Raw genomic sequence first — 13,676 nt, forward strand, 5'->3', positions numbered from 1 at the left:
TGAAAGCTTAAGGGACGACACTACTATAGTTACCAAGGAAACTTGGAGTTACGTTGCTTGTGTGCAACTCTCATGGTTAGTGGCAACAACTTGCTAGCACGGAAAGTATTTAATAATCTCCCATAACTGGACAGGAAGTGTGATATTTTACAAACATACACAGATTACAGTAAACAACTTATTTTTCATATAGCAGCATGCAGATGCAGATTTATCACAATGTGCAGCCGTCTTTATTCTTAGAGTCCCAGATAGGAGCAAAGTTTCAGGTAAGAGCTTTAACTACTTTTCCATCTTTGGCATAGAGAATAACTTTCCAGATAGCATATAAACAAATACCATAGTATGAGTTTTCGACCCAATTTCCAATTAAATGTGTGAACAGCAGCATAAATTGAAACCACACATTTATCAGGTTGACAAAGAACTGGCCGTATGCAGTTACGTATTTAGTACCACAATTTCTCCTTCTCCAGCAATAAGTCACCTAGGATGCAGTCCTTTTACTCTTGCATTTTTTCAACTCTGGTCACGTAAAGAAAGACGGCCTTTTCACTGGTAAACATCTCGATGCGCATGGACAATTGTGCAAGTTATAACGTCTTAAACGTCTGATAAAAATAATACAAAAGAATAGGGAAAACCTCTATAAAAATGCCAAACTCCTGGACCAGTACTTTCCAGAATAGTTGAAGCTCCAAAGAAATGCATCATACTTCTGAGTACCAAATCATGTAAACGGAGATCACAGAGCACAATACCATAGTAACAAGCACTCAGATTGCGATAATAGTAGCATTATGAATTCATAATTCAATTAGAGATTGAAGATTAAAAAGGTACTGTGAATGTAACCTATAGAACTTTCACAATTTTTTGAACTGCCCTCTAACATCCACTACATAACATTTGCTTTAAAAAAAAAATATAGAAACTGGGATGTAATGAAGTACAACCAAAAATATTACTTCTACAGGCATGGCACCATGAGAAAAGCCCCAAGGAAACTGTTGATTAGTTTTTTTAAAATTCAATTTGCTTTGTCGCACTGAAACAGATAGGTCTTGTGAAGACTATGGGATAGGAAAAGGCTAGGAGTGGGAAGGTAGGTACAGACTCAACATTTGCCTGGTGTGAAAACCATGGAAAATCATCTTTAAGGCTGTTGACAGTGGGGGGGTTGAATTCACTACCTCCCGAAAGCAAGCTCACGGCTGTAGAGCCCTAACCACAGAACCTATTCACTCCATTTGATTAGCATATTAAGTCTACATACCTCCATGTCAGTCAGTTACTTGGGAACGTACATAAACTACCACCAGACTAAAAGAGGGACATTTTCATAATACCAGATATATTTTTAAACCATATTAATTCCCACTAATTAAGAACCTGAGTTTCTCTTCAAAATCCATACAGATTGAAACTTTTCACGAAGGACATCAAACATTATGATGCAGGTCATGTGGGGGAAGAATCTTCGAGAAGAAGAATACTTTGTCTAAATAAATTTCATAATTTTATTTACAAACACCACCTCTTTGTAATGTATTAATTTACGAAGTATAAACATCAACTTGACTACGTTTAGCATTAACCATTACATTGATGCACTGCTTTCATTTATATAACAGGGAAGGACTGGAAAGGATAGGAGAAATTAAAAAAAAAAAGGAAATGTTTATTTTCGTGAAGAAAAAAAAAATCTTAATAGAAGATACTAGCCATAATAATACATCTACAAAACTGATTCTTGAGGTACTGGTTGTTTTAAAGACTGCTGGAAAACAAATAGGTGACATTAAGCAAGCATTACTATAGTGAATTATATTCCATGAACTAGAATGATTCTATATTCTTCATAATGCCAAAGGCTGAAAACTAATTAACGAATACCTCAAACAATGTCTTTGCCCAGCAACACTGCCCTTGAGAAATGAAGCAGTACATTGGACAATTTGAGGCAAGTCCCTGAATAATTACTTGTAGGACAAAACTGGAAACTGTAATAAGCTGATAAATTGAATAAACCTCGCAACACCTTTAGGCCTTAAGTTCAAAGGCACATTTACAGTATACAAATAATATAAAATATACTCACATTTTTCTTAAAGATTCACAAAGAATGGTTTTTAGAAGCAGTTTTTAATAACGAACATAATATCTTGGTCCAAATAAACATATTGTACTCAAAATGCAGTTTCTTATAGGATGATGGACATCTTATGTTTTATCCAACATCACAATTTTGTGCTTGACTAACACGTTGGAGTATTTTTCAACTGAGGCTGCATATTAAAAGCTGAAGGAGGAAATATAGGATACAATACACATGGAAAGAAAAATGTTTCACTCCAACAATGCAGTGGGTTTCTTTCTTTACAGGGGTGCTAGGAATTTGCTGTGTTAACATTGCTATTGAAAAGAAAGGAAAACAATGCAAATCGTCAACTACAAAGAATTATTTGTTTTAGTGGAAAGCAAGATTGTTTACTGGTAAACAGATACAGTCATCTAACTGCAATTACAAGCATACAATATGTAAATGGCTACCACTTCATTTTTCCTTTTCATCTTCCCAAAAAAGATGGTTCAGTCTGTGTGGCAAACAAAATTCTTTTGGACTTTAAACTTTCTCTTCCCTACAAGTGTACTTTCTACAAACATTAAAAAAATAAAATATACCCTGATAAAAAAAATTACACTTGCTTTTCATACGAATTATTGACATAATTGACGAGCTGCTATTTTAGTAAGAAATTCGGTACGAATAAACTAAGATGAATGGCTGAATATTCTGTAATACACGAACAAATCACAAGTAATTTTCTTTTCTTTTTTGAGCAAATTTGATTAAAAATCTAATGCTGATATAATAGACTAGGAATCACAATTGGTTTTCTTTCTCCTTTGTTCCTCTTTCCACAACTACATCAGTCCCTTCACAACAGGCTTGAGTACAAAGGACACGTCCAACACCCAACACATAACTCTGGTAAGGAGAAATGAAATGAGGGAAAAGGGGACCCCATATATCACCAGTTATTTCAGAAAGTCTCCACAGACAATGTCAAAATGCAAGAAGAAACACTGACCACATACAGAAGTAATTTTTTTGAGGGGTGTCAAAACATTTTAGAAACTGGTTATTACTAGCAAAAAACTATAAACAGAATTCTACCACATGATCACAAACAAAAGTAGACAGCTATAGTGATTGTTCTTCTCTTTGGATAAATAATACGCGGTAAGTTGATTTATGTATTTATTTTGCACAATGACGTTCAATAATTTGGCTGTAAATGGCTTGTTCAATGCAAGAATAAAACATTCTGTGAGTTATCCTTTTCTTACAGTAGTATGGGATAGAGAAAATGCAACGACAAATTTGACAATCAAGACAAAAATTACATACAAATTACAACTGCACTCCACTTGCAATTATAGTAGAATATTCTGTGGGTAGTATTTTTCTTGTTCCTGGGAGAAACGCAGTTCACAACTAAGATGCACTTTTAGCTTGCTTTTGTTTTTTGTTTGCCTAGAGCAGTTATGTTTTCATTCCAAAATTCAAACCAGTGATTCTTCAGTAGCAAAACCCAACTTTTTGACTTCTCATACCAAATATAACCTTTTTTTGAAAAATCAACAAACTATTCTGTATGCAATTTATACCAATGTTGTATTTCATTTTTTTTCAATGTACATAACAAGATAGCCTATTATGAAAAACCAAACAACATGATGCTGCTGTTATACACTATCATACCGCTTCTCACTAGAAACCGTTGGGTTGGTTACTTAAAAGAAGACACTTGAATGCTGAAATTGCTAGCATTTTCTTTCCTTTTTTCAGAAATAAGAGAAAGGGAAGCCTTATTATAAAAAAAAGGTTCAGCTCATAATTTACTTTTAAAAAATGCGAACCAACCTTTTCCGATTTCATTATGCAGACTCAAAAGTTTTTCTTTTACTCGTGTTTGCGTGTGTGTAGATGTGTGTGTGAATTTGTTTTCCTTACAATTATAATATATATTATACCGACTTAACCGAGAAAGTGTTGACGGGAGGAGAAGGAATGGAACGGGAAGCAGTGGTCAGGAGGATGAGTTAGGGCGTCAGAGGTTGGGAGGAGGAGCAGGAAGGATAGGCTTTATGATAATTACGTGTTGGAACGGGGAGCGTTTTGGGAGGGTTAGTTGTCTCCACCCTCTTGTGGTTCGTCACCATCCCCTTGCGTGTCCGAGGTCCACAGAGTAAGGTTGTCCCTCAGCAGCTGCATGATGAGGGTTGAGTCTTTGTAGCTGTCCTCGTTCAACGTGTCCAGTTCCGCAATAGCATCGTCGAACGCCTGTTAAAAGAGCCACAGAATTATAATTTAAAACTTGTCAAACTGCATACTTTAAACATTCATGTTCCAGAGACGAAATGCCCATTAAAATCCATTTGAAGCAATTATATACATCTTCATACATAAAACTTAATGGTAATAAATTAGCTTTTTTTAAATGCTAGGGGCTTTACGCCGCACCGACACAGATAGGTCTTATGGCGACTATGGGATAGGAAAGGCCTAGGAGTTGGAAGGAAGCGGCCGTGGGCTTAATTAAGGTACAGCCCCAGCATTTGGCTGGTGTGAAAATGGGCAACCACGGAAAACCATCTTCAGGGCTGCCGATAGTGGGATTCGAACCTACTATCTTCCGGATGCAAGCTCACAGCCGCGCGCCTCTACGCGCACGGCCAACTCGCCCAGTAAATTAGCTTTTACTACTGTCTGAGGGACAAGGCATATTATTTGCATTGGACAGAGTGGTGCCATTGGAAAGGACAAAGGAAGAAGAGAGGAAATCACTCCAAATGCACCTGTAATGATTTATGAAGGCGATTCTGTACATCTTTTTTCAATACTATTGATGTCACTCCTGGAAAAACAAGCCAAAAATAAGAAAAATAGTAATTCTGACCAAATTGACTTATCACCGCTAGAGGATTTTGAATTCTTACTGATCACTGGCTATCTACAAAATTCACTTTAATGCAAACAAAAATTCATTTTGATTTCCCTACCTGAATGATACAAAAATGTTTAAAATATAATCAAGTTGAGATATATCAAATTAGAAAAAGAAATCCAATGTTGAAACATTGAAATTCAGCACCATCTATACCTAATTTATTGTAGTTAAATTTTAATGGTTAAATCTCTCAAATGTGATGCACACTGATAAAGCAAACATTTTGTTCTATTCCAAATTTGAAGAGGGGAAACTTCACCAATCAATATATAAGTTTAAACCACCTTCTGGGATAAATGAGTTTCTAACAGATGGCATAGTTCTACCTAAAGTTAACTTCCGATCTCCTTCTCTACTTTACAATATAGGAGCATATGCTACAAATACACACAGAAGGAAAAAAAAAGGAAAGCAATCCAATGTCTGTACAGTTAATTGTGTTACAACACCAGTTAAGATATTAAATTATAGAACAAAAATGGAAACGATACACACATGGTCAAATCTCTTCAAATCTCTTGTCACTGAAAAGTTCTAAAACTGGTTAAATTTTTGGCAATGCTGAAGTAAAACTACAGAAAACCATCTTCAGGACTGCAAGACAAGTTTGAACCAACCAACTCCAGAATTCAGGCAATATAGCTTTAGTATTTATTCACTGGGGCGAAGGGCCATTGAGGAGCATATTATGTCTCAAACTTGACAGTGAGCTTTGCTTTCTTCTGAGGCCAGAATTCCATATCTTTTCTGAGTAGGTCTGCCAGCATTCCTCTGTCCAACAGACACAGTGTCTTCTTTCCAGTTGTTCATCTCAGGTCTCTGTCAAAGGGTTTTTTTTTCAGCATTTCTAAACCAAGGTATTGTGGTTTTAGGTTTTCAAATAAAAAGATTCTTGGTCAACCTGTTTCCATAAATTCAATTGAGGTGACCACAAAATTATGTCAGTCTTTTGCAGATTGTGACTAATTTTCTCTATTTTGCCACAGACTTGTTGGATCCTTTTTGGTGAATACCATTCTTGTAATTGAATCCCACAATTCTATGCTTTCTTTCCTCTAGTTCTTCGAGAGTCCTTTACTGGCATTTAGAAAAATAGGGCTACGTATATTATTGGCTTCAGAACCTTTTCATAGAATCCTTTGTAGTAATTTTTTTCATAAATTTAATTTGCCAGGTCCTGATCTTCTCAAGGAAGCAGCTGAAAAGCATTGGAGAGCCCATCATGCTGTCAGACTCCCATCTTGCGTAATGGATGGATCAGAGCCGTTTTTTTCCTATCGTCAGGTGATGTTTCCACAATCCAGAATATGTTTACTTCAGTTACTATTATTTTGAAGTCTCTATTTTAAGAGTGGCACAGGCATTTTATTTGCCTCAAGTTAATTGCTACAGTGGAACCCTAAACCATTTAAGGACACTAAAATATTTAGGCCCGTATTCACCAACGCGAATAAAAGCCTTTTATCTTAATTTAATGCTACATAAACCGAGATAACAGTTAAGTTTGTATTCAACAACATAGCTCGGATAACGGGTATTATACAGTACCTGTTTAAAATTTTACCGGAGATTGGTAGGGCGGTAAAGTGGGAAGCCTTCCAAGATGGCTGCTTGTAGACTGCTGGAATATCTCATTGCTACAGAAAATCACAGGTACGAGTACTATGGTCAAGATTGTGCAATTAAACATCTTGGGTGGATAAACATACGCGAGACATATTTCGAGGTCTACGACTACACTGATTTTCAGACATTTTAGGTTAGCTAAAGCCTCGACACTCAGCGTTATCCATGATCGAACATAACCTGGAATTACCAACACATAGGTAGGCCTCAAATGAATTCTTGATTATAGCTTATATCTTGTACGGCACACGACTGGGCGACTTAAATGAATTAATAGGCCTTATATTTTGAGTGAAATATGAAATGTGTAGGCTATAGTTTGTTTTCTAATTCTCGATGTTAATGCTTTCTGTCACCAAATTCAAGAACAATTGACTCCCTAGGAAAGTCATTTTAGGTTTCTTTCTTTGTTTCTGCTCAATAATCGACAACTTATGCAAATTATTTACAAACCTAATGGTATAAAAAACTTTTTTACATTTCAATAGGGGTGTCGGCACGTAGTAGTTTGTTTTCCATACGTCAGTATGAAAAATTTGCAGTTCAAACGAAGATTGAATCAAAAACAGTTTTGGTAAATCAAGATAAATTCTGGGGTGAATACAGAAGTGAGCGTTATCCGAGATGGTGACATCAGAGTTTTGGAAATCTAAGTTAACAGCAAAGGAAACCGACATCAGTGAATACGGGCCTTAGTAAATAAAACAAAGTTTTAATACAACATGAAACCACGTCAATATTGTTAGGAGTTTAGCGAACCTTGAAAGCCAGAAGTGACCTTCAGGCTGTTGAAACCCTTTTTATTCTATGCACACATTAGAAGCAATCAGCAATCAAAAGCTGAAAGCAGAGTAATAAGTGTGCAAACAGTATCACACAAACAAGAATCAGTCACTTTCAGTAAAATACAAATATATAAACTGCATGCATACATTCATTCATTCATCCACCCACTACTGAAACAAAATTTGTCACCACATCTTAAAGACCTTCAAGAATCAGATAAAACAGTCACTATATTAAGAGTGCTTTGTTGAGTGACCTTATCTCAGAGGTACAAAAAAAGAGAAACGTCCTACAGGCCTATTTAGTATCGATAGACTTAATTGGGAAAAACAGCAAATACTGTTTTGAATTCACTTCTATAATTACTGCCTTTTTCAGCCTTCAGCCTGCAAGCATCCGTGAATCAACTAAAGCTGCTTCAATCCGCCATTTTCAAATACTGTAGTTCCAGACCCTTCATCTTAAACCCGACTACAACAATCCTTGCTCTGGTCTCCCTCTGTTCCTCACTTCCTCCTCTGCAAAGTCCATTATTCTCCTAGGTAACAAACCTTCCCCCTTACATTAGCCCCCACCCTCAAGCCAGCTCGTATGCACAGCTTCAACCATGCAAGCTCGTTCCTAAATTAGCCTTATTACTGCATTGAAAGTACCCTCCTACCAATGTTCAGACTTACGGTTTTTTGCTACTTTCAGTTCATCAATAAGGTATCCGGAGTCCATGCAGCACTGTACAGTAGAGAATGAAAACTGACTGACAAAAGATTATTTTGTCCCAACAGCTCTCCTCTTTCTTAGACAATACCAATTCTGATCATCGGGTAACTTCAACTATTTCCCCACAAAATCTCTCACTATTACATAAAATTTTATGATGGTTGAGAAACAAAACAACTTAGTTTTCATTAGACCTATTTAGCAGTTTGTCCTTAAGGACATCTATTTCTAATCACTATAGTTTGGCTATAACCAAAATTAATTAAGTTTTTAAATGATCAATCATCAATGATCTGAATTTAGGGCTGTTGCGCAGGAGGCAGATTCCCTATCGATTGTTAACTTAGCCTTTTCTTAAATATTTTCAATGAACTTCTTGAATTACAACTCTGCTCAAGCTTACTTGTCTACTAATATCTTCCATGCCATCTCTCCAGCGATAGCTCTGAACATACCACTTAGTACAGCATCGACTCCTCACCAACAAGTCTTTCCAGACCTAAAATCGCAACATTTTTGTAACACCTCCTTTGTCAAATCTTGTTGCTTTCCACTGGATCTTTTCCAGTTCTCGTATCAAGCAGTCCTCCTGTGGGTCCCCACACACACGAACCAGGATATCATTAAGGTCTGACGTTACAACCTTCTTTCAATTGTTTTTCATGGAAAAAATGGAACTACCAGGCAAGATAGCCGTATGGTCAGGGGCACGCAGCTGCGCTTTCATCCGGGAGATAATGGGTTTGAACCCCACTGTTAGCATTTAAGATTGATTTCTGTGGTTTCCCATTTTCACACCGGGCAAGTGTTGGGGCTGTACCGTAATTAAGGCCATGGCCACTTCCTTTCCACTCCTAGGCCTTTCCTATCCCACGTCACTATAGGACCTGTGTAGGTGCGAACGTAAAACAAATTGTAAACATTTAACCTTTTTTCCATTTACACTACCATCCTGTAGGTTGCATCTGTCTCTAGACCTCTTTGAAATCCAATTTCCACCCCTTGTAGGTCAACCCATTTTCTCTCCATAATCTATGCCAAGATGGTTCTTTACTATAAAAGCTATATAGCCGGCGAGGTCTTCAAGCAGATCATCACGATCCTCAGTTTCGTGACTGTCAAACTGTTCCACTACCTCTTCAAGGGATTTAACGAGCCCTTGCTCAACCCTGACCTCAGAATGGCACATGATATCCAAGTTTTGATAGATTTCATAAGTAGCATATGATAAAGCGTTTGCACTTAATGTTTCACAATCTTCTGGAAAACAGTTGGAACTTTTTATCACCTTGGAAGCACTGAGGCTGAGAAGCAACAATTTCACCCTTTGCGTCAGCTGTCGGAAGAGTATGGTCACAAATCTTCAGAGCCCTCGAAGCTGAGAAAAATGCCAATTACATCGTGCCGCCGCCATCTATTTAGGTCAGTTCCTTTATAGAATAAATTAAAGTGTACCTTTAATTCTCTTGTGTGCCTGCTATAATTTGTGCAGCCTGCCGTGGCGCAACAAACCATACTGAGAAGTACACCATTACTTTTTTTAAGTTATTGCATAAAATAAATGCACATGGTTCCTTTCACCACACAAACGCTAATATCTTGTATTATTAACTGCTGGCTTTTGCATGCAGAGAGGTTCTTATTCAAATTATCTACCTCGTTCCGGGCAGCTTCAGCACGAGGGTCCCATGTGAGGACACAGCTCCGCTTTGCTACTGCGCATCTCTCATGATATCCACCTTTTATTCTATACACTTTGAATACAACCCTTAAATATCCTCAACATTTGAAATGATCTGTAACCTTTAAATCTCTTTAAAGTGGTTACCCCAATGAAGATCATTTCTTACATTAACACGTAAGTAGTTACAGTGATCCCCATGACGTACTATCAACCTGTCAACAGAGTAAAACGGAGGACTTTTCCTCTTGGTGAAACTTGCAGCCTGACTTTCCATCCCAGTCCCCATCATACCATTGATTTCCATCTCACGGCATTGTCTATAGCTCATTCCATGTTAAGAAAACAGTACTGCTCTTATGAACCTACAAGGAGTGATGATGCTTGCTTAAAGGGGCCTAACATCTAAGGTCATCGGCCCTACAAGGAGTGAACACACTCATAATGCCTCGTGATTAAGGAATATTATAAGGTACTTTACATTGCATTATGAAAGAAAGAAAATGGATGAGGCATGTTTTTGGCCGCGAGTTATTAAAATAACGGCTTAACATTCTCTATTTAATAGATTCGCAGGAAGGAAGCACAATGGCAGAAACAGCCATTACTTTGTTGATTTCATTTTCCTTCCGAGTTGCTCTGGTTCATGGAATGTGTAATCAGTTATGCTGTGAATCGCCAGCAGCTTATCACTGTTCAAGAGAAGTCATCTATTCATCTATTTATTTACGTGCGTGTTCTAATATTCTTGTACTGTACAGCAGTTGTTACTGAAGACCTTGATGCTGTGGTGTGCAACGATACATCACGGCATGACAAATTTGCTGTGATTTTTGTCTGGGCTTGGTTTTGTTATTTAGCCTTTGTTTCTTAAGCGCACATTCCTTTTTGCCAAATTTTTACCACTTTTTCACAAGCGCATTTAATGGTTCTCTGATGGTGTGGGATGGCATCAGCATTGATGGCCGTACGGATCTTATCGCCTGTGGTAATCTTACCGCTGCGGAGAACATTGACCAGATACTCCTACAGCATGTGTTGGTTGCTACATACGGTGTTCGCCCTGAATTTGCACATCAATGCCAGCGCTAATGTAGCGTGCACACCAGAACTGTCTTGCGAGAAATGGACATTCAAGAGATGGAATGGCCAGCAGCGAGTCCCGGCCTTAATCCCATTGATCATGTGTGGAATAGGCTTGACAGAAGTGTTCGTGGACGTCCTGTTCCACCACAGACTCTCCAAGACCTCGAACAGGCTTATTGAAGAATGGGACCCGATATCGCAACGTGACCTCCGTCGACTTACACGGAGCGTGCCACGTAGGTGCCAAGCTGTAATAAATGCTTGTGGAGGACATACACCATACTGAAGCTCTCCAATTCCAACTGTTATCACTTTGTTTTCGCCCCTACTAGGACATTTCCATTTGTGTTCTGAAAACGAACACAAATCCCATCGATGTTCTTTTATATACTTCAACGCTAAAGAATAAAGTCTTAGTTGGTAATATATCTGGGTATGAGGTATTATTTTGTGAACCATGGCATATGTTCAAAAACATGTTCCCTTTTGAACTGTATATATATGCAGCCGAGATTCTTCCTTTCATTCTGAACTTAATTACCGAGTTTCTCAAATATACATGCCACTGTTTTCCCGTGATGCTGTTGACCAGAGTTGTTTGATATGGCAACCTTGTTGTCGTAAGAGCAATACTATTTTCTTAACATGGAATGAGCTATAGGTCATTTTGCAGTCACTCACAACCATATACAGTAGAACCTCAATAATTCGAAATCGGTTAATTCAAAATCCCGCCTAATTCGAAGAAGCTCTCGTTCCCGGAAACATGAGATACAGTTTTAAATGTTATTTCAATTGTTTAATTCAAAATACGGATAATTCGTAATTCGAAGTACAATGTCGGCCCCATTACCGAAATTCAGACGTTTAATTCGAAACTGCCTTTACATTTTAAAACAATATGTTACAGAGTAATTTCAACTCGAAATTTATCCGCTCGGCGTCATAATAGAACGCGCGTTCCCGAACGTGGAGGGGTAGCTTTCCGCACGTACACTCACTTTGGTGGGTCTACAGTGCGCTTCATGATTGCTAAGTTGAATGAAATCGGAATTCTTTTGTATTCAACCTTTTAAGGAACGCCGTAATATCATGCGGAAAAACAGAATCCGCGAACACTGGCGATGCCGGCAGTTGGGGAAGAAAAAAAAGAAAAAAAAAACGTGGCTTATATAATAGATTCGTAGGCACCGAACAATTATTTTTTCATTACCGGTGAAACTGCATTGCTTTATTTTAATACGAGCCCTAACGGTCTTATGGTTTTAAAGGAGAAATTGCCAGCCGGGAAATCGTACAATGGTGAAGGATGGGGGTCATAGTAGTGCGTTGCAATGCACATGGAAGCGAGATACTTTATCCCCTCGACATAGGAAAGTTCGATAAGCACAATGTTTTAAGGACGTCGGGCACTTTCCATACCAGTACAAAGCATCTGAAAATGCAAACAGTACAGAAATCCAAAAAATAATGCATTTGCACAGGGGAACCGGCATCATTTATCCTCGTCTTTGAATTGTGCTATTTTTTTTTTCTTTCGTTGCGTGAGGTTATGTTTGTCAGTGATTTATCCAAGTGCATTATTTGAACATTGTAAATGCACCTTGTTGGATACATTTCGGAAATAGTTTTTTCCATGGCATTTGAAAGGTTTAAACTGTGAATCGAGGTGATTGCATGTATTAATGGGTCTTAGAATACTTTGTGACGCGGCAAGTGTTTACATTTCTGAAGTTCGAGAGAAGTGCCATGGCGGGAAATCGTAAAAGTATAGAGTCATAAGAAAGTTCGATTTTAAGGGCATCGGGTACTTTCTGTGTAAATACAAGGAATCTAAAAATACATACAGTATAGTAATCCAATTAACAAAGCACTTGCACATGGGAGCCAGCATAGATTTCTCCTCGCCTTTGAATCGTGCTTTTTTCTTTCTTTCGTTGCGTGAGGTTATGTTTACCAGCGAGATATCCGAGTGCATTATTTGAATACTGTAAATGCACCTTCTTGGATACATTTTGGAAATAGTTCTTTTTTTCAATGGCATTTGAAAGGTGTAAACTGTGAATCAAGGTTAACTGCATGCAGTAACGGGCCTTAGAATATTTTGTAACGCGGCAATGGTTGGTACTTCTGAATTGCGAATTGGCGGTTAATTCGAAATCGCGTAATTCGAAGTCCGATTTTTGAGTCCCAACGACTTCGAATTAACGAGGTTTTACTGTAACTTATTTACTTCACTATACAGTGTATCTGCAAATAGTCTTATCTGTGATTCCAGTTCTTTATATATATATATATATATATATATATATATATATATATGAAAAAGTTCCAATAATACTGCCCAGAATCCTCTTAATCATTACAAGTTCATAACACTTCACCTACTGTAATTCTGAGTTATTTTTACAAATTTAGCTACCCATTCAATCACGTTTGTCTAGTCTAATAACCTGATTACAGACAGGACACAGATCAGCAGCAAATATAAACTAAAATCCAAGATTGCCATTTGAAAGAAACTGTTAAACCTTAAAAGATTACACATGCAATCTGAAATACTTGTTCCCAGGAGAGTATACAAAGTTATGGTTAGTTAGGTCACAATGCTCAATGCACAGACTGGTTGTTTCATCCACATGCCATCTATACAGCCCTAGTAACAGGACTGAATAATGTGAGAATTGCCTTTAAGAATGGATTTATTGGAATGGATTGTTTAGTAGACAAACTGTTACCAAACGGAGGTCACACAAGGAGCA

The 13,676-nt window shown here is 37.6% G+C and overlaps 1 protein-coding gene across 3 annotated transcripts in view; it reads right to left on the reverse strand.

The window, feature by feature from the left end:
* Nucleotides 1-3,252: 3,252 nt before the first annotated feature.
* Nucleotides 3,253-13,676, reverse strand: part of 14-3-3zeta (tyrosine 3-monooxygenase/tryptophan 5-monooxygenase activation protein zeta) — a 200,880-nt gene continuing 190,456 nt past the window's right edge. For all 3 annotated transcript variants that reach the window (XM_067154176.2, XM_067154177.2, XM_067154175.2), the window contains one exon: nt 3,253-4,351. In XM_067154176.2, coding sequence (XP_067010277.1) covers nt 4,196-4,351 — 156 coding nt within the window. In that variant the 3' untranslated portion in view covers nt 3,253-4,195. The remainder of the gene's footprint in view (nt 4,352-13,676) is intronic.

This window comes from Anabrus simplex, chromosome 10, assembly GCF_040414725.1.
Source record: "Anabrus simplex isolate iqAnaSimp1 chromosome 10, ASM4041472v1, whole genome shotgun sequence".
Lineage (NCBI taxonomy): Eukaryota > Metazoa > Arthropoda > Insecta > Orthoptera > Tettigoniidae > Anabrus > Anabrus simplex.